General features: G+C 45.9%; 2 protein-coding genes across 2 annotated transcripts in view; one reads left to right on the top strand and one right to left on the bottom strand.

The window, feature by feature from the left end:
• Window positions 1–1,639, top strand: part of LOC115547917 (filamin A-interacting protein 1-like) — a 74,295-nt gene extending 72,656 nt beyond the window's left edge. The window contains exon 6 of the mRNA XM_030362429.1: window positions 731–1,639. Coding sequence (XP_030218289.1) covers window positions 731–970 — 240 coding nt within the window. The 3' untranslated portion in view covers window positions 971–1,639. The remainder of the gene's footprint in view (window positions 1–730) is intronic.
• Window positions 1,640–1,953: 314 nt separating this feature from the next.
• On the bottom strand, window positions 1,954–24,497 carry ect2l (epithelial cell transforming 2 like). Its single transcript, XM_030361036.1, has 21 exons — window positions 24,158–24,497; window positions 20,414–20,526; window positions 18,408–18,570; window positions 17,773–18,009; window positions 16,171–16,412; window positions 15,955–16,066; window positions 15,248–15,413; window positions 14,154–14,282; window positions 13,829–13,921; window positions 13,039–13,284; window positions 12,615–12,718; window positions 12,193–12,354; window positions 11,829–11,915; window positions 11,025–11,134; window positions 10,785–10,932; window positions 8,673–8,746; window positions 5,059–5,215; window positions 4,636–4,701; window positions 4,422–4,510; window positions 3,479–3,651; window positions 1,954–3,333 (listed from the first exon to the last, which is right to left on the bottom strand). The coding sequence occupies exons 1-21, from the start codon at window positions 24,356–24,358 to the stop codon at window positions 3,200–3,202; spliced, it is 3,006 nt and encodes a 1,001-aa protein (XP_030216896.1). The 5' UTR covers window positions 24,359–24,497; the 3' UTR covers window positions 1,954–3,199.

Here is a 24,497-nt window from a genome sequence, read left to right as displayed (position 1 = left end):
ATTACAATTAAAATTAGGCAATTTAGCAGACGCTTTTTATCCAAAGCGACTTAAATCGGCTAATACACACATTGACACACCGACGGCAGAGTCAACCATGCATGGAGACAGCCAGCTCGTCAGGAGTGGTTAGGGTTAAGTGTCTTGCTCAGGGACACATCAACACTCAGCTAGGAATTGAACTAGCAACCTTTCGGTTACAAGACAACTGCTCTACCTCCTGAGCTAAGCCGACCTCACACTTCCATAAACCATCTCTATTTATTCATTTTAAAGGCACCCCTATTACAAACACACAGACAGAGAGCTAGAGAGAAACAGAGAGAGAGAGAGCGAGTGAGAGCAAAAGGGAAAGACAGAGATAGACAACAGAGAGGAGAGATAGAGATACGGCCACTAGTGATGTCACCATAACACAGATCCAATTTTCCAAAGGCTTGCAACGGCTAATCACACTCACATCAGGTGGTATAATATGGGACTGGCATCTCTCTCTCTCTCTCTCTCTCTCTCTCTCCCCCCCCCCCCCCCCCTCTCTCCCACCCACCCCACACTGACCTCATCCTCTCTCCCTCCCTCCCTCCCTCCCTCGCTTTCACCTCCCACTCCCTCCCTCCCTTCCTCACTCACTCCCTTCTTCATTCCTCCCTCCCTCTTGTCCCTCCCCCCTCCCTCCCCCCCTTACCTGGTTCAAAATGGCAGACTCAATCCCAACTGTCTCCCTCCCCAGGTATCGGCCGAAGCACTCCGTCGGTCAGGCCCCACCCGAATCCCCAAACCCAGGGGGTGCGGCTCCCCCAAGGGCAACCCCAACCCGGGGGTGGCCCCGGGGCCGCAGACCCCCAGGGGGCTGAAGACCAGGGGCCCAATGACGCAAGGGAAAGACCTCCTCAATGCCAAGACTACAACAATCCCCGGCACTGCCTCCATCAACAATAACAACCCCAACTCAGCCAATAGGAAGCTGTGAGATCTCTCTCTCTCTCTCTCTCTCTCTCTCTCTCTCTCTCTCTCTCTCTCTCTCTCTCTCTCTCTCTCTCTCTCTCTCTCTCTCTCTCTCTCTCTCTCTCTCTCTCTCACATTTAGAATATTTGTAATTCTGTGTTAGAAGTTGTTAGCTAACTAGCTAACTTTCCACCATTTATTATACATTAATATAGTGGACTAACTAGCATATACTGATCATACACTGACTGTTATCCTATACTTACTGTTCTGAAGCCTATTCTACAACGTGATACGATGTTCCATGAATGTTAAGTGATTTTATCTTTTAAAAGGCATTCGGTGAGTTATTATAGAGGCATTAAGGTAAGAGATCTTTTCGTAAATAGGTAAACTTTAATTATTTTAGACATTTTGAGTATTTTTATTTACAGACAAGATGTAAACGCTGTGTGGACATTTATCGGATAAAATGTATGTTTATTGTGAATGTCAGTTTCGTTGCGAACTAACCTATTAACAAACTTATTCAACTCTCAGGTTTGGGTTCAAATCAACGTATTTTAGAAAGAGGTGTTTTAAATGTAAAACAGAGCTGTGTTGATAAAATGTTGTCAGTCATTAGCAATAATCTGTCATGTGTAACATTTTTGCTATTTTCGTTGATCAATAAAGATTAATTTTATACCTTTTACTAAATGAACACTTTCAAATTCAAACTTCTAAAGATAAAACTAGATAAAATACACACTAGGGCTGTCAATCCTCCCCTCAAATCATATTCGAATTTCTAATGCTTCTTATGTTGAATATTCGAATAATATTCGAATATTTTTTTTAAATTATTTTATCATATCATTATATACACCGATACCATCTTATTATTAGGCCTACGTCCCGCGTCCACTAGAGGGCGCGTCAACCAAATCTGTTATGTAACATTTGCAACAAGTTTTACCAAATCAATACAAAACTTGTATAAATAGGTAAGATATAACGCCAGAAATATTCAAGCAATGATGTTTAATGAAGAAGCTGATGTTCAATCATTCAAATACACACACACACTGCTATTTTACGATGTTATTCTTGGCTGTTTTGACCGTGGCTCTTCCTCAGCCGCTAACTGTTCTGCGTACTCCGAGTAATGCACTGAATGGAGGTGTGCGCTCATGTTGCTCGTAGTCGAGTGGTACTTTAACGACTTGCAGCATAATTTGCAAATGACGGTTTCTCTGGATGTAATCTTCCCGTTTCTCGATGGAAATCCGAAAGTTATGCTTTCCATCTCTGTGTCTGCTCGCGCACTGCTTCCCACCATCTTGTAAGCATACAATGCCGAACGTCACGACGCACGACGTTGACTTTGATTTGCGTCGTTGCTAGGCAAAAGTTAAATGTAATTCTTGACTTGTGCGGCAGTCCTTGATTATGCGGCACTTGTCAATAAAATTTGCTATAAAAAAAAAAAAAAAAAAAGTTCGAACGTTAGTTGCCGCACTCGAATGTTCTCCTTTTTTAAAAATTCGAATTATATTCGAATAGCGAAGTTCGTTTTGACAGCCCTAATACACACTGAAATGCTTTTAAGCTTTGAAAAAGAGCATTTAAACACATACTGTGTTATTATTATAGTGTATTTCTAAATCAGATGAATAAATGCTCGTATCAACATGGAGAAGTGCATCGGCTTGCCTTGTGCAAATGTTTTTTTATTGATAACAACATTGGCATATACTGATCAAAACAGGACGATACAAAAAAAAAGCCTATAGTGCAATTAAACGATGAACATACAAACATACTGCCTTGAACATAGCAGTCAGGCTACTGCTTCTTTGTTTTGAGCCAAAGAAAACAATATATAAATTGCGTTAATCGCGCGATAAAATAATTAACGCCGTAGAAATTGGTTTGCGTTAACGCCGTTAATAACGCGTTTAACTGACAGCACTAGTAAAAAGCAATTCTTACTCAAAGCAAACTTGATTGCTCAGTTCTTCAAACACCGTTACTCAGGTATTTATACAAGCATAAACGGATGAATGCTAAATGGTCTGCATTTATAGAGCGCTGTTCTAACCAGTGGTCACTCAAAGCGCTGCACAATATTGCCTAACATTCACCCACACATTCACACACCGACGGCGGAGTCAACCATGCAGCACGACAGCCAGCTCGTCAGGAGCTGTTAGGGTACTGAGGTGGCGTGTCATGTAGTGGGCGTGTCCCCAGATCGACCTGATTGGACGCATCACCCCTGTGGTGTGAGGGCGGCGAGAGCGGCCGATCGCAGCGCAGACAGGAAGCACTCCGAGTCCTCGGCTCGCTCGGTTGAGCACGCCCACGAACGAGACGGACCTTCCAGGATGAAGGCATTGTGGACGTCTGGGGCGAGAGAGAGAGAGAGAGAGAGAGAGAGAGAGCGAGAGCGAGAGCGAGAGAGAGAGAGAGAGAGCGAAAGAGCAAGTGAGAAAGCGAGCGAGCGAGCCAGTGAATGACTGAGTGAGAGAGTGTGCACACACATACTCACAGCGGGAGTGTGTGATCTCGCGGGCGTCCAGGCAGCCGAGGGCGACCGAGGCCAGGAAGGTGTGTGTGGTGCGTTGGGCGAGCGAGAAGGGGGCGTGGTCCACACTCCTCTTCGTCAGGACGAGGGCGTCGTTGAAGAGGAAGAGGCCGAGGTCACACACCTGCTGGTAGGTCCTGCACACACACACACACACACACACACACACACACACACACACACACACAGAGAGACAGATGCACACACACTCACACAGGGACACAGACACACAGGGACAAACACGCATGTACACACACACGCAAACTCACACATAGACACACGCACGCACACACAAAGAAACAAACGCACAAACACACACAGAAACACAAAAGCAGAAATGAACGAAAACACAAAATAAAGTTTAAAATAAAACACAAAATGCAGACACACAAATACACACATAAACATTGAGTAAGTATATAACACACACGTGACACACAGAAACACACATAATATTGAGACACACACACGCACACTCACAAAATTGACACTCACACAAACACAACATTGACACACGCACACACAAAATCACGTGAGTTTGTGTGTGTGTGTGTGTGTGTGTGTGTGTGTGTGTGTGTGTCACAGACATCATTGACACACACACAAACGACATTGACAAATAATTGACACATACAACATTGACACACACACAACCTTGACAATAATAACATTGGCACACACAAACACACACGTAACATTGACACACACACAAAATTGACACACACACACACACATACGTTTGTGTCTGTGTGTGTCTGTCTGTCTGTGTGTGTGTGTGTGTCTGTGTGTGTGTGTCTGTGTATGTGTGTGTGTGTGTCTGCGTGTGTGTGTCTGTGTTTCTGCGTGTGTGTGTGTGTGTGTGTGTGTGTGTGTGTGTGTGTGTGTGTTGCGTTGCGTTGTCCCTCACCTCAGGGAGTGGGGGAGGTCTTCCCCAGGGCTGTGGAGCAAGGCAGCGTCCTGGGTCAGGATGAGCTGCCTGTCCCCCTCACGGAGGTCCTGACACACACACACAGGGGAATTTAAGAAAGAAAGAAAGAAAGAATGACAGAGAGAGAGACACTATAGTCAGAGAGAGCGAGAGAGAGAGAGAGAGAGAGAGAGAGACCAGAGTAGAGTCTTACCGGACAGCCCTTGATCTCTCTCTGGGTTTCCTCCATCAGTCGGTCTCTCTCCGAGCTACTCTTCATCTGAGGAAGAGATAGTGTTGATCATATAGTGGTGCGCTGTGATTGGAGGGATGTGATTGGTGGGCTTTGATTGGTGGGCTGTGATTGGAGCGTTATGTGTTTCCATGTTGAATGTGTGTGTTGTTTATCCGTGTCTCAACATCTGTTGTGAGTGTGTGTGTGTATGTGTTGTAATTTTGTGTCTCCACAAGTGTATGTGTGTTTATGTGTTGTAATTGTGTGTGTCTCCACTAGTGTGTATTTGTTTGTGTGTCTGATTGATTCTCTCTCTCTTTCTCTCTCCTGGGCTGCGATTGGTGCTTTTCCATTGGATTGCTGTGATTGGTGCGTTGCGTTCGCTGGGCTCTGATTGGTCACCTTACGTATGAACTCGCGGAGGCGCGTCATGGCGACGAGGGCGTGGGCCAGGGGGGCGTGGTCAGGGTGGTCTGGGGGCGTGGTCAGAGAGAGAGCCTGGAGCAGAGTGATGTACTCCTCCAGCCGCCAGAGAGGGGAGAGCAGCAGCTCTGGGAGGCTTCACACACACACACACACACACACACACACACACACACACACACACACACACAGTAACGTAATAATGTGGACACAGACACACACGGAGACACGCATACACAAACACACACACACGGAGACACACATGTGGAGACACGAAGACACACAAACGGAGACACAGACATGTGGAAACACACACAGATACATGTGGAGACACACACAAACACACACACACAACATGGAGACACATGTGCAGACACGTGGAGACACACACACATACATGTGGAGACACACAGACACACACAAGGTGACACACACATATGTGCAGACAAACATGTGGAGACACACACACAAATGCGGAGAGACACATTTTAACTTCTTTATTTATGTTCGCAATTCATAATAAATATAAGTAAGGAAATAAATGTTGGAGATTCAAAAGATTGCTCAGGCATGATCCAGCAATGTGGGTATGATGACAGTCCAAACAGCAGATTATGGATACACACAACACCTTTGCTCCCAAATGAGGCAACTTCCAATGATGGAGGATATTGAACGTTAGATGGCAAGTTGTTTTGCCCTTGCTTTTGCCAAAGATAACTACAAGATAATGACATTTATAGCCAAGGCCAGATCTTTGTTGTACTTTGTTGATATTTTACCAGCTTTGTTTAGTAAGCCTCCTCTAGACTTGAATCAAAACAGCATCCTACTCCCAGAATGAACAAATTTATATAGAGCTCGTAAGTACGCCCCTTCCGGTAGACCCCTCATGGGACCTCTGGGCGAGGAAAATTAGAATGGGAGTCAATGGAAAGAAATGTATTATTTTCTGATCCCAGTCATTAAATGCCTTGGATTACACATATGTTTTGTGTGGGTCCAAATAATAATTTTTCAAGTAAAGAGTTTGACCGTTTATTGTGCAATTGTTCAGTTAAGGCTGTAGAGAAAACACAATGAGAACGACTACACGTCTCGTATGGGATGTCACGTTCCCTGCGACTGGCGTGGACAAGACCGACAATCTCCCCATCATAACTGAAACTCTCAGCATGCAATGGTTTTCACCTCTTTCGATGCTGTTATACCGGGCTCGGGCTTGATTTTCTGGGCCCGATCTAAGCTCTACCCTATTTTAACGGTCTGAAATGCAAGTGAGAAGCGCAAAACGGAAGTAGCTTTGTGGGTCACTGCCGCTGTTGTGATTATACCGGCGGATTAATGACTCTTGCACCCGACGCAAATCTAAAAAGGGTTGCCCTAAAGTAGCCTAATTAACCTTAGGTGTGGTTTGGGCGTAACATGCGATAAACCAATGAGAAGGTAATCTCCCATCCCCTTTAAGAGCCATGACCGCATTTGAATCTGACAAATTGATATCGGAGACTGCGTTTGCAGTCTCCGATGAGACAGATGCATGACCACATGAATTTTAAACTTCAAATGGCTCAGTTTATGGCCAAATAATATGGCCTAATTCACAATAGCGTTTTCTTCTACAACTCCCAAAATACTGAGTCGTCATGTAAATTTCGGCAAAGAAAACTTAACACACATATGATATGTGGTCCTGTGGCCGCAACTGTTGGTCTATTTAATGATATGCGGCAATACATTAACACACATCGTTTCTTTACCAGTATTGTATACATTATCATTATCGACTTGTGCTCCTAATATGCATGTGTTCCCCCGTTAATGTACATAACCATGGACTGTATTATGCGTTACGTGTTTGGTTTGCGTGCGTTCAAACAGATGGAGGCACGCATGCGCGCCGGCATTCATTCATTCTTTTTAACACTCACTCGCAGTAAAACTAGTTTTCTCACGACCAAATTCTCGGAAATCCTTAAAGTTATGGGCTTCTACACGATGTCTGTCAGGAAAATATGTGTTTTCTGTACGGTGTTTGCAGATGCATTGATTTGAATACAACTTACCCATTTATCATCTGTTCTTTCCCAAATAATTTAACCAATGTTATCATGTACCGTAAAAGGCGATTTTGTATTGGAAGGCTGGGATATAGGCTACTTTGCTCGAGTTTATTATTGTTATTATTATCATTATTTTAACGCATGGCATAGCCTACTACACTGTTCATTCATGCAGTCCCTATGGGAAAAAAATGTGTGCATAGCCTACTGGTGTGTACGTTTATGTTGCAGTTCCGACCTGCCATGGTACTCAAAATAGCGCTATCCGCAAGTGCACTTAGACCCGGTATTTGTCGGTCAGTTGCGCAACTGCTTTATCGTTCTATAAGATAGCATCATGTATCATTTGTGCCGGAACACGCCTCTGCTTTTCAACAGCACGCCTCTCAGGGCGCAAGTTAAGCGGCGCAGGATTGCTGTGAGGGAAAATCGGCTTTGCGCCGGTTGCAAAGTAGCAAAGATATATGCGTCGTGTAGAAAGTCAATTGCGTTCGATGCAAGATAGGGCCCATGTCCACAAACCTATCATGCCTGGATATATAAAGACCTTTGTAAAAATGCAGCCGTTTAATTATATGTGTGACATGGATTCGATTTTCTGCGCCTTTCCATGATGCATGCATAATGGGGAGTGGGAACGAGCAGTGGCGTAGATTTGCGTGGGGACCTAAAGACGACTGAAATGTCCCCACCAATATTCAGGTTGAAACTAAGAAAAAGCGCCTCATGTGGTACACAAAGGGTTAAATTCCCACTGTTTCAGTCGCGGCTTGGCACGCAAGGAAAGTTCCTCTGCTTCATTCGTTTGCTGTCCACTGGTAGATCAGCCTACCAGCCTACCCAGTGGACTGTAGCAAACGTTGCTCATCTATTCGTCAAACATCTAGATTCTAGGCGGACACGCCTACTTGTGATGCCAGAAGGGGCAGATTTTCAAAACGGCTTGTAACGGCTAATCACACTCACACCTGGTGGCATGTCATGGTACCTTTAATAAATCGGACAGCCTAGTGGCGATGTAAGTTCATTCAAAGTCTGGAACTCCTAAGGCCCCCTCACGGCTGACGTGAAGAAGGACGTCGAGGGTTGTACGACAGTTCGGACCGAGCCATCCTCTCACTGTCTGAACCGTTTTCTTGTTGAAGTCCTGCAGGACCTTTCGTGATATATGCACACTGGCGGATAAGTGTTTCACTTTTGATAGAGCCATCTGTCTGATGGCTCTATCAGAGACAAACAAACAAATGTGGAGACACACGCACACACACACACACACACACACACACACACACACACACACACACACAAACATGTGGAGACACGCACGTAAAACACACGTACAAACACAACACATGAGGATACACACACATTCAACATGTAGACACGTACAGCACAAACACAAGACGCACAAATCCAAACACACCACACAGGAACAACATGGACACACAATCTAAAATGGAAAACACGACAATTGAAATGTAATCAATCATGCATTAGATGAGGTAGAAGGTTAAGTGTCTGTCTGTGTACCTCAGCATGTGCGTCGCTATCGTTCTGTCGGCCCTCTTCAGGAATGCCCGGAAGGCCGGGATCTTCTCCCTGCACTGTGACACACACACACACACACACACACACACACACACACACACACACACACACACACACACACACACACACACACACACACACACACACACACACACACACACACACACACAAACATTAAGCAGCATTTGCAAAATCTAAAAATGTAATGTTTGAATAAGTGAATGTCTGATGTTTGACTGGGTGAATGAGTGAAATTATGAATAGCTAAATACTTGCATATGTGTATAAGTGAGAAAGTGAACAGTTGGATGATAAAACGAGTGAATTTAATCATGTGTGAATGTGTGGATGAGTGAAAGACTGAACAAGCTCAAGGGTTCATGTGAACTGATTCATTATTGAATGAGAGGATGAGTGAAAGAGTGAATCATGAATGCCTTCAAAATGTTCAAGTTGAATCATTTGTGATTGTGTGGATGAGTGAAAGAGTGAACGAGTGAATGGGTGAATAAGGGAACGCCTGCAAATAAGTTTAAGATGTGGGATGTGTCTTGTCACCAATTCTCTTTTCTATATACACAAATGAGATCCCCTGCAAGATCACTGGACTAAAACTATTCAAATATGCTGATGACATGCCGTTGGTGGCCAACCTGACAGACGAGCACACCCTGTCCACTTCCAGGCAGTATGTCAGCACCATGGCCCTGTGGTTCAAGGAGAGCTCACTGCAACTAAACATCAGCAAGACCAAAGAACTGTGTTGAAAGGTGCTGGGCACCCGAAACCCCACATCCACTCTCCACACCTTTAAGGCTGGAGGGGCAAGTGGTTGAACAGGTTAAACATTTCAAGTACCTTGGCACCCATATTGACCAGCGCCTGTCCTTCACCCAGCACGGAGACAGAGTTTACAAAAAAGCGCAACAACGCATGTGTCCCCTGAGGAAGCTGAAAGGGTTCGTTGTCAGAAAGGTCATTTCATTAACGGTTTATCAGACGCTGATCGGATCTGTCATCTCCTTCAACATTACATCTTGGCACAGCTTCCTAGCAAGCAGATGCCAGGAAAAACTGGCTAGGATAATTAAGCAGGCAAACAAGATAACCAGCATCCAACAAAAACAGCTTTCAGACTTGCACACTCAAGCAGTGGAAAGGAAGACCAATTCCATTCTCCTGGATCCCTCCCACCCCCTCCACGGCTGTTTTGAGCTGCTTCCATCAGGCAGAAGTGCCTCTAGCCAAAAATCTCTGCACAAAATCCTTCACACCCAAGGCAATACACACAGACAACAAACTTCTTACAGAAGCACCACATACACACAATTAGAGAACAGATTGCCTTCAATCAAAGAAAATATTCTAATATGGCAACATGTTGGACAAATATAGCTTTTGAACTTTGATCTTTATGTCTACAAGTGAACAGAATTCTAATTGAATGAGCGGATGATAAAATTAGTAAATGATTGTGTGGATGAGTGTAGGGGTGAATGAGTGAATAAGTGATTGCCTAGAAGTGTTCAAGTGATCAAGTGAACAGATTCATTGTTGAATGAGTGGATGAGTTAAAGGAATCCTTTGTAATTTTCTGAAAGAATGAATGAGTAAATGAGTGAAAGGATGAATAAGTGAATGCCTCCTCAAGTGTTAAACTGATTCAATATCGACTGAGTGGACGATTTAAAAAGTAAAAAATTATGTGAGTGTGTGGACGAGTGAACGAGGGTCCAAGTAAACAGACTCATTAGTCAATGAGTGGATGATCAAATTAGTAAATGTTATCAATTGTGAATATGTAGATGTGTAAAGGAGTGAATGAGTGAGTGTGAATAAGTGAATGCCTGCACAAGTGTTCGAATGAACAAGTGAACAACTGATTCATTGTCGATCGAGTGAATGAGTAAATTGAATAATTTGTTATTTTGTTGAGTGACAAAGTGAAATGGTGAAAGAGTGAAAGAGTAAACGAGTGAATTAGTGGACAACTGATTCTTATTAAATGAGTGGATTGATTCATTTGTGATTGAGTGGACGATTGCAAGGGTGAACGTGTGAGTGAGTGAGAGGGTTGGGGGCGTGTCCACCGACCTCGTCCACGGCCCTCAGAGCGGCGGGGTACTGGTGGAGGTAGTTGAGGTAGAGGCGGAGCTTAGAGCAGAGCTGGAGGAGGACTGCCCCCACACACTGACCGGGGCCCCAGAGGGCCAGCCGGGGCCCCAGGGCCCGCAGGAATGCCCTGCAGACACACACACACAGTCAGACACAGTCAGACACACACACACACACACACACACACACACACACACACGCGCACACACACACACACACCTGTTGAGGTGCAGGATTTGCTCCACAGGGTTGAGGATCACATGGACACTGGCCTGGCTGATGATTGGTCGATTAGAGTCCACCGCCGCAGTGAGGGGCTCGTGGTACACCTGAGACACACACACACACACACACACACACACACACACACACACACACACACACACACACACACACACACACACACACACACATACATATACACACACACACACACACACACACTCAGTCAGACAAACACACACACACGCAGTCAGACACACACTCAGTCAGACACACATACACACACAAACTCAGAAATATAATTGACTAAATTATTAAGTCATACAAATTATATTAAATCCCTATGGATTTAACATAATCCATAGGGTACCTATGATAATGTGCCTGTACCTTTAAGACAGTAATGTAATGTCTAAATGTAATACGCAAGGGATAATATATAGAACGCCAGTCATTATCGGGAAAATAAGCCCTGAAGGGACTTATTTTCGATACTGACCGGCGACGTTCTATACATTATCCCGCTTATTACACGGCTGCTTGCCAAAACGGTTGATGTTGAGGCCGCTTAGCAACCGAATGCGCTGGGGTTGATAAATTACCGGACTACTTGCGGAGTAATACCAAAGACCAGAATCAGATGCAAAAAATCCCCTTTCCTTGACAGCGGTCATTATATGCTTAGCAACGGTCAATTATCGTAAAAGAATTCACAACAGAGTGTTCCACAGCATTGAGAAGAGCTGTATAATAAAGTAATATAATCCATAGGGTACCTTATATATATTAATGTGTCTGTACCTTTAAGACAGAGGCCAGTCTGGACTGGTATTGCTGCTCACTGTGATACAACTCCTTCACCACCGCCCCCCTCCAGTCTAGAGCCATCTAGAGGGAGGGAGAGAGCGAGGGGGAGAGAGAGAGAGAGGGAGAGAGAGTAAGTGAGTGAGGGAGTGAGAGAGAGAGGGAGAGAAAGCGAGAGCAACAGAGAGGGAGAGGGATGAGAGTGAGCGAGAGCGAGATAGACAGACAGAGATGTCAATGTTAGCAACTATCGTCAGACCCTTAATTTCAGCTGAACCAAAGAGCGCTCTCAGAAAGGATGGGGGGAGGGAGGGAGGAAGAGAGGGAGGGAGGGAGGGAGGGAGGATCAAACCCGACCCACCTGAGCCAGCTCAGGTAAAGGGGCGGGGCCAGCCATTAGGAGGTCTTCTCCCCCCTCTGTCCCCCTGTCCTCCGAGTCTGTGGGCTGTCCGTCCTCCTTCACCTCCTCTTCCTCCTCACTCCGTCGGGACAGGAACGCCGCCAGCGACCGCAGCGGCCGAGTCTGGAGCACCACAAACACACACACACACAGTTCAAAAACAACTAATAAAAAATGTTTTATTAACAAGGTTAAGGGATGCTGCCGTAACCATGGCGATCCCCGTTCCACCCCCGTAAGTGAGTGAGAGGGGGAGAATCAGGGGGAGAGAGAGAGAGAGCGAGAGCGAGAGAGAGACAGTGAGAGAGAAAGCGAGAGAGAAAGCGAGAGACAGAGAGAGAGAGATTGAGTGAGTTGACAGTAACCACGGCGATTCATCCCACCTCCGCCCCCCCCTTCAGCACGGACAGCCCCTCGATCAGAGCCCGGGTCAGGGGGGCAGAGACACACACGTCCTCCAGGGACACCCTGTCCCACAGGAAGTGACCTAACACAGCACAGGAAGTGGGGGACGAGGGTCAGGTGGGGATTTGTCACGCGGTGTGTGTATTTGTTTAATTGTGTTTTTGTGTGTTCGCGTTTTTGTTTGCATGATTGTGTGATTTTTTTGCACGTGTGTGTTTGCATGTTAATTTCTGTGAAAACACACGTGTGTGTGTTTGCATGCTTGCATGTTGCATGTTTGTATGTTTGTGTGTTTGCGTCTGTTTGTGCGTTTGATTGTTGTGTATTTGTTTGCGCATTTGTTTGTTTGCGTATTTGTGTGTGTATTAGTGTGTTTGTGCGTCTGTGTGTGTATCCACCCACCCAGGGCACGGCCCCGGGCCTCCAGGCTGACCCCGTGCAACCGGGGCCCCAAGAGGCCCCTGAGTTCCCCCAGGGCCTCCTCCATCCACTGGGCCTGGAGGCACCACCCCCTCAGCACGGCCTCATGGACGTAGCGTAGCGCGTGGGCCCCGCCCCCCTCCTCAAGCTCCTCCTCTTCCTCAAGCTCCTCCTCCTGCTCACGCACACGGAGGTGACGGCTGCTGCTGGACGTCCATCTACTCAAGACTAGATGGGGGGAAGAGACATGTATCGATTCCAATTATTTCTGATAAACGTAATAATTCCGAGAAACATAATATTCAATGTCAGGCAAGTACAGAGGTCTCCAACCCGCGGCTCGGGAGCTAAATTCGGCTCTTACCCCCCTCTACCGTGGCTCCCTGTAGCATCAATTTTTTTTATTAGTTAATAACTTTATATTTGCTATTTCAGAGGGAACACCTTTTTTTAGATCAAGTTGTTACTGTGCCGCTAAATAGTGAAAATAAAATCTTTTCATAATTTGTCAACAAAGGTATCCTCCTGATATATTATATTTGATGAAATGAAAATGAAATGTCTATTTGGATGGTAGAGGTTGCGGACCCCTGGGCTAGTACAACACAGACTTGTTTTTGAGGGGAGTCCTGTGTATCAGCCAGGCGATTGGCTGAGCTCAATGAGTCCGTCCCGCCGGAGATCTAATTGGACAGGCGCGCCCAGGTGCTCGTTAACCGACCCAGGTGTTGAAGCTAGTTTTAACGGTAACACTGAGGTAAAGTCTACTCACTGTTCTGGAAGCTTCCGGTGGCCAGCCCCACTGGAGCACAGACCTCCAGACCGGTGATGGTGGACAGGGTCAACATGAGAGCGACCCCTCTGGCTGGGAGGGGGAGGTACAAGACATAATGAATAATGCTTAATATTAGCTTTTCTGAAGGACTTACTTACTTTACTTTGAATTAGTATAAAAAGTATATATACTTCGAAGTATATCATTAGAATGGAGAAAGATGTGTTCTGAGAGCATCACATTCTTCTTTAAAGTTCGGGGAGAAAGTGAGTGTGAATGAGTGAGAACGAGTGTGCATGCGTGAGTGTTTGTGTCTACAGACCAGAGGCAGCGAGGGGTGAAAAGATATCCACCCCTCCTCCTTTTTCACTTGGTATGACCCAGCCACACATTCTCTCCCAGAAGTCCCTGGTGCTGGGGACCAGCACACTCCGCTCTGACAGGCTGACACCTGGAAGGTCAAAGGTCAAAAGTTAAAGGTATCCTTAAAGTGGTAGTTTGGAATTTTGGACATAGGGCCTGATTCCCAAGTTAGCCTTGGTGTTCTTTATCATTGGAGATAGTTTTCCACCCATTTCATTCAGTCCTTCTGGTTGCAGAGTTCGCTCGTGCTCCTGCTAATAAAACAGTCTTACCCACTCCACAGTACACCCGAGGTAAATCAATTATAACGCCAGACTATAGATGTAAATGTCTGTGTTGATAGAATAATGTTAGAAATAAAACTAACCTCGTTTCGCATGAATCATCGCGTTTTGAGGGACTACTTTCTCAGCAGCAGCGGAATTTAACCTAGGTATCAGTCCGCCGCTGCTGTAGCCTACTACCAGGAATATAACGCTGCTGCTGAGACACAGCAAATCCCTCAAAATGCAATGCAATGCAAGGTTGGTTTTATTTCTAACATTATTCTATCAACACAGACATTTACATCGAACGTCTGGCGTTATAGTTGATTTGCCTCGGGTGTAATGTGGAGTGGGTAAAACTGTTTTATTAGCAGGCTAGCATTGCCCGTTGCCGTGCGCTAGCCTAGCACGAGCAAACTCTGCAACTTGAAGGACTGAATGAATTATGTTCAAAACTGTCTCCAATAAAGAACACCAATGCTAACTTGGGAATCAGGCCCTACGTCCAAAATCTCTTTTTCTCGATTATGCCCACACAGCTGAAAACTGTTGAATGAAAGTGAGTTTTCATGGCAACCATGAAATTGCCTGGTTGACCCCAAACTTTTGAACAGTAGTATATAAACGGTTTAGAGTGTCTTTGCTCATGAAGCTAATACAAATTCTTAACACATCGCATGCAAAGTCAGTGCCTAACGCCTCTTATGACGTCATGCTTCTCCTAATCCCCCTCATCATCATATTTGTCATGTTTTCTGTGTCACTTTGCGCGGGGTCGTTTCCTCACCGCGGACCACCTGCAGTTCCTCCGTGCCTCCGGGGCAGAGGAGGCCGAGCCGGCAGGCGGCGCGCCCAGCCAGGGCCCTCTGCAGCTGGGCTAGGAGAGCCGGAAGGGTGCCCCTCTGGTCGTAGAGAACCAGCACAACCTCTGACCTGGTACCACACATCACCAGCTGGAAGGGGGGGGCAGAGGCGCTGCATCCCATTAGGCATACCAGGCAATTACTTGGGGCCCCGGGCCACTACTAGGGCCCCCCCCCCGTCAACAATCGCTCCATACCCTCCCCCCCCCGTCAACAATCGGAACGAAGCCCCCTAAGAATTTCTGCCTAGGGCCCCCACACTCCCTAGAATCGCCCCTGGGGGGGGGGGGGGGGGGGGGGGGGGAAGAGAGAGAGAGAGAGAGAGAGAGAGAGAGAGAGAGAGAGAGAGAGAGAGAGAGAGATCTGTTGGGTCGTGAACCAAAACCTTCCCCTGTGACGCACTCACGACTTGCCATGGTGTCAACTCCATAGGCGGGCTCTGGCCGCAGACAATTATGAAACATTGCTCTTCAAACTTGACTTGGAGAGTCGTCATGCACTAAATCTGCGCAGACCATGCTTCTTCAAAATAGTTAACTACTTTAACGGCACAGACAGTTAAAGTTCGGTATGTACGATCATTAAAAATCGTAAAAAACGAGAGAGAGAGAGAGAGAGAGAGAGAGATCACCTCGTAGGCGGGGATCCTGTTGGACACCAGCAGCACTGGGACGGGGGGGTTTAGAGGGGGAAGAGGGGGTGTAGAGAGGGTGGAGGTCAGCTCTCCCTCTCTTCTGCTCCGTCTGTGATGGAGGAAGGGAGATGGACAGGATCAAAACATAACAATGTTTTAAAGGGGGGAGACAGACAGACAGACAGACAGACAGACAGGATCTCAACCACCAACCCGAGTCCTCCAGACATCATGGCGGCTCTCCCAGCCCTCAGCGATGACCCAGCCGTCCCCTTCCCCTCTCTGTGTCTCAGCCCCACCCCGGGGACCAAACCCTCTCCCGCTGAGCTCCAGGACGGCCAGGGGCCACCGCTCACCGTCTCCTCAGGGACGGGCCACCGCGGGTGGGCCGCGGAGGGCAGGCGACTGCCCCAGGCCCGCCTGGTCCTCAGACGCAGGCCTGTAGGAGAGAAGAGGAGTCAATTATATTAAATTCAATAAAGGGTTATGGGCAATCTAAACATACATTTGCATTGCCAAAGCAGGTGAATAATATAATAAAAAGGTCTCTCTTTCTCTCTGTTTAGACTGGGTATCGTATCTCCCTCCCTCTTAATCTCGATTTTTTCTCCCTTTCTCTCCATTTTTTCTACCTCTCTCCACTTTTCTCTCCAGTTCTCCCCCCTTTCCCTCCATTTTCTTTTCTCTCTCTCCCCCTTTCCCTCTATTGTCATTTTGTCTCCCTTTCTCTCACCGCCTTTCTCACCTATTTAATTGTGTCTCCATTAGAGATGTCCGATATTATCGGCCCACCGATATTATCGGCCCGATATTAGCATAAAAATGTAATATCAGTCAATATCGGTATCGGATTTTTTTTGCCTTAAAACCGATTATTTTTTTTATTTTATTTTTTTTTATAGCTCAAATAAATGTTTTCAAAATTGTGCAGTACAGTGCACATTGTAATTGACTCATATTTGTGCATTTATTCAATTAAGGTTATTGAGTTTTAGTTAAAGAAACATACTGCTATGTTGCACATAGTTGTTCAGTTACAATGTTTTATCATTTGTGAAGTCAAGTTTGCGCTATTTGTTGTGGGCATTGTCAAGATTATCTCAGGGAGAGTGTAATCCAAACTGTTGTCTGAGACCATTAAAAAAATAAAAATAAACATGGCACTTTTCCCCTTAAATTAAGTTGAAGTATTTTTCTTATTTTGCACAGACAATGTTAACATTTGGAAAGCCTTGTTGCATTCAAGAATGCATCCAGTGGGGCATCACAATAACATTAAGCATGTTGTGTTAATTCCACAACAGGAGATATGTAATGTTACCTAAATTAGGTTTGAGGAAAAATAACCCAAATATCGACATCGGTATCGGCTGATATCGGAATCGAAAATTTAGAGTTGGACAATATCGCATATCGGATATCGGCAAAAAAGCCAATATCGGACATCCCTAGTCTCCATTCCTCTTTCCCCCTTCCTCTTCCCAATTTTCATTTTGTCTCCCTTTCTTTCTCCCCTTTACTCCGTCCCCCTTTCTCTCTATTGTTATTTTGTCTTCCTTTCTATCGACCCCTTTCTCACCAATTTCATTGTCTCAATTCTTCTCTCCCCTTCCTCTCTCCCCCATTTTCTCTATTTTAATTTTGTCTCCCTCCCCCCCCCCCCCCTTTCTCTCCATTTTATTTTTTTCTCCCTTTCTCTCTCCCCTTTACTCTACCCCTTTCTCTCCATTTAAATGTTTCTCCCTTCCTCTCTCCCCCTTTCTCTCTATTTCATTATGTCTCCCTTTCCATCTCCCCCTCTAACTCCCCCTTCTCCTGGTGCAGTCTCTCTCTGATGAACTCTCTCCTCCTCTCCTCCTCCTCCTCCTCAACCTCCTCCCAGACCCCAAGAGGGGGGGTGTCGGCCGGGCCCCCGGACCCCAGGGCGGGGCTCCAGTCTAGGGTGGAGACGCAGGAGACATAGTGGTCCCTCCAGGCCCCTCCCTCCCTCACCCCGGGGGAGTAAGGGAGGAACCACCCCCGACGGAGGCACCGGCCGGACCATAGGCAGTCCTAAAAGGGGGAGGAAGGGGAGAGGGGGGGAGAGAGAGAAGGAGAGGGAGGGGGGAGAGAAGGGGGGGGGGGAGAAGGGGGAAAGACAAAGCGAGACAGAGACAGAGACAGAAAGAGAGAGAGAGGGAGAGTGAGAGAGAAAAATAGAGAGAATCACAGCAGGAGAGAGAGAAAAAGGGGGAGAGAAAAAGGATTAGAGAGAAAGAGAGAGGGAAGAGGGAGCAACAGACAGTTAGAAACAGACAGAGAGATGGAGAGAGACGGAGAGAGAGTCAGTCAGGACAGATTATACTTCATCTCCCAAATCAGTCTTAAAAGTAAATCCATAGTCTGGCGGCCACTATGATACTGCCACGGAGAGGTCAGCAGGCCCCTGACCCCTGACCTTGACCCCTCACCTGCTCGGCCAGGCTCCTCCAGTGCCAGCTGACCTGGGCGGCAGCGGCAAGGTCGCGGGGGGAGAGGAAGGACAGGACGTAGAGGCCCAGGAACCGAGGCAGCACGGCGGTGAAGTCCACCCGGACCACCGGGAGGGAGGCCATCAGCCAGTCCCGGCAGAGCCTGAAGGGTCAGGGGTCAAAGGTCAGTCCCTGAGGAATCTAGGTTAAAGAGGTCAAAGGTTAAACCCTGAGGAATCTAGGTTCAAGAGGTCAAAAGGTTAATCCCTGATGAATCTAGACCCAGAGATCAAAGGTTCAACCCTGAGGAATCTAGGTTCAAGAGGTCAAAAGGTTAATCCCTGATGAATCCAGGCTCTTGGGTTCATCAGACAAAGGTTAAACCATGCAGAACCCTGGGGGGTCAGGGGTGAAAGGTCACTCCCTGATAAATCTTGTCCCAGAGGTCCGAGAGGTCAAAGGTTAATAACTGATTAATCCAGGCCCAGAGGTCAAATGTCAATCCCTGATGATTCTAGAGACAGGTCCTAGAGGATAAAGACCTATCCCTGAGGAATCTAGACCCAGATGTCATAGGGGTCAAAGGTCAATCCCTGAGTAATCTAGGTTCAAGAGTTCAAAGGTTAATGCCTGAGGAAGCTAGACCCAGAGGTCTAGGGGTCAAATGTCAGTCCCTGATGAATCTAGGCCCAGAGGTTCAAGGTTCAGTATAAAGGGCAATCTCTCCACAGATGCATAAGGTAACGCTTTATGGTCAGATTTGTCCTCTAGATGGCGACAGAACCCCAAGAACCGAGCCTCTTTAAAACTGCAATTTCAACTGGCCTCACATTACTTTGATTTAAACTGGTTTGGATTGAGTTTTATGGCTCTCACGTGTTCGCTTGACCACGTGACATAATAAAACCACACTATTTCTCTATATTGCCTCTAAATTTGACGTTAATTGATGGGTGACAATTAGGGCTGTAACGATACACAAATTCACGATTCGGTTTGTATCACGATTTTTGACCCACGGTTCGATGCATCCCACGATTCTTTTAAATTTAAAAAGCATTTTATTTAAACAACACTTAAATACCAATTATCTTGATGTAACATTTGATAACAAATAATTTGGAACACTGAACAGATTTGAACCGAAAGAATACTATTAAAGTATAGCTAAATTAATAAAGAAATAACCAAAGATTACAGTTGGAGGATGCTTTTTGCTGGTAGGCATAATAGGGCCCCTTTAACTGTTTGGTTGGTTTATTCAAATATCCTTATTAGCGCTTCTTATTAGGCTATGTAGCTTAAATAATGACATAATCAGGCCGTATAGAATGCAACATGTTTAATAGCCTAACTTTCAATAGATGAGGAAAAACATGAACGTCGCAATAACGAGGCATAGTGTTACGAGTAGCATATGTGTATGCGCGAGAAAGGCAGTGTGCGTATGCGTGTGTGAGTGACGTCAGCGAGTGAGTGGACGAGCGAGGAGAGCGAGCGTAGCGCGTGTGTCTAGTGAAGAAGCGAACGAGTCCGGTAGAATAAAGTACCCATCCTGTCAATAATCGGTGGCCGCTTCATTCCGACCTATAAGCAGACAAACTGCCAGTCAAATCACACAAAACAATAGAGACAGGATCACACAGGCAATTTTTTTCGCGCTTGGCCCACTCTGGATAAATGTCGTTCATATCGCATATGAGGACTTCGACGGCTGTGGAGAAATGCAATCCTCCGTAGCCACGGAGAGCTGTGATCACAGAGAGGGCATCTCGTCACATATTTACGGCATCGATAGGAGGGGGCGCTGTCAGCAGACTATTATTTAGACAAATTATTAGCAAATTTCAATCGGACAATTTGACCGAAGAGTTAGAAAGGGCATATCGCGCTTCTGCCTTCTCACACCGCGAGACAGGTTTGTGGCTTTGAGTATCGCGATTTTCGGTTTGATACGCGTATCGTTACAGCCCTAGTGACAATTGACGGGTGTAAAAAAAGTTTACTTGAGCTGTGATTGGCTGCACCTCGTCAGCAGCGCGTGCAGCAGCTGCTTCCGTTGCGCGTCGCTCCAGAGATCGAACCAATGGAGGAGCAGAACACTGCGCTCCTGGAACAACTGATGAACACAGAAAACGGGATTAATGCAACATTAAATATATAGATAATAGATTATAAATAACTCAACTGGGTAGCTCCAGGCCACTTTGCAACAACATCCAGTAGGCTATGTTAAAATTTGCATCAAAAACAACCTGCGTGTTGATGGAATGCACTTTCTTCCTATTGACGAACACGTCCTCGTCTTTTGATGGCGCAATAATTTTTATGTGCGTCCCCTCAATAGCACCGACCACACCGGGCATACCTGCAATTGCCATGAAGTTGGCTTTGATCCTGTGTAATTGTTGAATGTCCAAAGGAAAGTTTATGGCACGGCTGACTGATGGTTGCGATCATTTTAAATCGTCGGCATGCAAAGTTGCATTTCCCCTGTTGCTTAAAGGCCCACTATGCAACTTCGGGAATTTCTTCGCTGTTTTCTTGGTTTTGGCACGCACATTTCTCTACACAGCGCCCCCTACAGCTTCGTTATAGATATTTTACAACACTGTCGTAACAACTCGTTGACGACCCTTCCCCATGCACTTCTACGCGAGCCATGTGCATTTGTTTTCAAAGAAGCCGGCGAATGCGTGGAGCCATGTCCGAAGTAAATGTTCATAAAGTGTAGGCAAGGTTATACATTTTTAAAATGGTGTATTTGTATTGCAATAAACATAAAGCCATCCTTTTTATAGTTGACGGGGAGAATTAATATCCTAGATTATAATTGTTTTATCTTAGGTTGAACAGAACAATCAGTGTGAGAGTGTTGGCCAACATAATAATCTAAATAAAGAAGAACCTGGATTCGGGGATTCAGTCTGTATCTGGGGGACGAGACAGACGAACAGCAAAACACCAATGGAAACAAAGGTGTTTATATGGCTGCAACCAAGCAAGCTAGAAACATACAGGGCTCACAACAAAACGGTCGAGAAAACAATTTTTACAGGGCTCACAACAAAATGGTTGAGCAAACACATTTGTACAGAGACTATCAACATCAAGAATACCACGAGGACAAAGTTCACCCAAGGGTACTTTCAATTTCAAAAGCAACACGGCCAAGTCGGAGTCTGATTTGAAGTCTTCATTTTCTTTCAGTTCACGCTATTCCTGAAAAGCTTGCCCAACGTTTACTCGTGTCTGGCCTCTCTGTCGGTCAGTCTCCCCTTTCTCTTCTTCTGTTCCTCCGACATTGGGTTTCTCTGTCTCTTTTTAGTCGGCTGATCTATGATGAATGTAACAATCCCTTAGTTACTTGTGTTTATATCGAGCCTGTTCCGTGTTTGGGGGTCTGTGCCGCAAAGCAATTTGTTACTTCGCGAGACCCGAGACTCCCGCGAGAGTGGGCGGCGGGTCGCCGGCAGAAACATATTCATTTTCTCCGCCAAGATGCGCAAGGGGGAGTTGAAACAACGAACAAGCGAACAAAAATGTATAATGGAACCATTGCAATGACTCCTAGCCTGTTATATTAAGGTAAATCAAGCCAAATTGCCTCGCAACTGGCTGTTTATATCTAGCCGGTGCCATGTTTGGGTGTGTGTCTGTGCCGTAAAGCATTTTCGAAACTACAATCTGACTACATTTTCGAGGATACTTCCGCCGCGTCACATCCGGAAGCGCTCGGTCCGAACACATCAAGTTGCATAGGCGCTTTTTCACTGTAGAGGCCACATGGGAAAATGACACACCCACCAATCGACCCAGAAATGGATGCAGAACCATCAGCATAACTCTCAACCTGCATACTTAATGTAATTTTGGCTAAAAAAGTTGCATAGTGGGCCTTTAATAACGTAGTGTGGCCAAACATTTTATTTCGGGACTAATCTGATTATTCCTGTTAGTCGGGGATGTTATTGCATCGCGCATTAACTCCACAACAAGTTGAATAACCTAACATTTCGTCTCGCAGGCATTTTACGATTCTTTGTGAATAGGTCTTAGGAGTCCTCTTGAGGACTTTTAAGCTCTCCTAGACTTAGGTGCTACTTTTAGGCCTAAAATACTTTGTGAATTGCTCTTAGTGAAAAAAGTTAGGAGTCACGCCCATTATTTTTAGGAGTTACTCCTAAATTCGCCAGTTAGGACCTACTTTTAGCCCTAAGATCCTTTGTGAATACGGCCCCAGATGTGCGCTCCACTTCGGCCACTTCTTAATTGCATAATTATGGCGACACATTAGTGCCATAATTCACTAATGTGATAAAAGATGCATTCGGGCGTATTATATTATTCCACACGCGTAGATATTAACTGCGAGCGCGCAAATGATCTCTGCGCGCGCAAAACAGCCTCTCTCACGCGCAAATTACCTCAGCGCGCGCAAAACCTCTCGCGAAAGATGTTTTTACGCTCTCGCTCGAATTTAATTTTGGCACTATGGGGGAGGGAACCAAGGCAGGGCGATACGTGAAACGGCCAAACGTGATTGGCCGTTTCTGAAGCGCGATATTGGATTGACAGCCCTCCTCATATTCAATTCTGAATTGTACAGTAAATGGCTGAAACGATAGTTACGTATTGTAACTCCAGATTCTATGAGTATAGGCGCAGCCTTTTAAGTGTCGGCCTCATTGTCCTTTAAATAGCTGAAGAAAAGCTGTTTATTGGGAGCAGAACGTCCGCCGGCGCCCGACTATATCTGCGAAATGCGGACGTCGTTGAGGCACGCCGCACGCAGACGTTATTGAGGCCCACGCTGTTGGTGGTCGGGGATTACAAATTTTCAGTGCTAGGGATAACCCAATATCGATAGCCTTAAAAGGCTGCCCCTATACTCATAGAATCTAGAGTTACAATAAGTAACTATCGTTTCAGCCATTTACCGTACAATTCAGAATTGAATGTGAGGAGGGCTGTCAATCAAATATCGCGCTTCAGAAACAGCCAATCATAGGAAAGCCCGCCCTGCCTTGGTTCCCTCCCCCATAGTGCCAAAATTAAATTCGAGCGAGAGCGTAAGAACATCTTTCGCGAGGTTTTGCGCGCGCTGAGGTAATTTGCTGCTCGCGAGAGGCTGTTTTGCGCGCGCTGAGGTAATTTGCGCGCGCGAGAGGCTGTTTTGCGCGCGCAGAGATCATTTGCGCGCTCGCAGTTAATATCTACGCGTGTGGAATAATATAATACGCCCGAATGCATCTTTTATCACATTAGTGAATTATGGCACTAATGTGTCGCCATACATAATTAATCATTTGAACAGCCGTGACGCGTTTCCATTGGTTCAATTGTCAATTGTCAGTCAATCAACGAATTTAATGGTGACGTTGTACCTATGATGGAAATGTAAATATGCATAAAACAATTAGGCTACATAGGCATATATAGGTGTATTATAAAGACCTGTAGGACTCCTTGATTACATTTTTGGGGGAAATTATTAACTTTAAATCCACTTCCAGAGGGCAATGAGTAACAAAACACGCAGTTTTAAATAAAAGTGAGTTGAGATAACATTAGTTTCACAATATATCCAACAAACATCTTACATTCTAACTTTGCAATAACAACCAGTCCTATTGAACATAAAAGTGATAAAACACTTCACTCCCAGCCTCTCATAACTCACCACCACCGCCCCCGTGGTGATCGCCTATAACCCAACCGGAGCCTCGTCGCTCTCTCCCCGCACGCACCTGCTGGTTGGATGGCTTGTGGACAAGTGGAGTCCACGCGCTAAAGCGAGTCCCGGACGAGCCCCGACCCGGTCCGGGGGTCCGTCCAGTCTGAGGAGGCGTCCGGACTGACTTCAATTCGTAGTCGGTGCTGGCGAGCTGCCACTGCTTCACGGAATGGGGGAGAGATCCGCTTGTTACTTCGTCGAGACGCGTCTCCATTTTAAACCCACTTCTACGCTCAAAAATGTCCTTCTGTGTTTAAATTCATACGCATGCACTGCACTTGTAAAGTTTGCGCTGTGTGTGTGTGTGTGTGTGTGTGTGTGTGTGTGTGTGTGTGTGTGTGTGTGTGTGTGTG

Source organism: Gadus morhua, chromosome 7, assembly GCF_902167405.1.
Source record: "Gadus morhua chromosome 7, gadMor3.0, whole genome shotgun sequence".
NCBI classification, from domain to species: domain Eukaryota; kingdom Metazoa; phylum Chordata; class Actinopteri; order Gadiformes; family Gadidae; genus Gadus; species Gadus morhua.
Note: the sequence above shows the minus strand (reverse complement) of the source record. Positions and strands in the feature narration are given on the sequence as shown.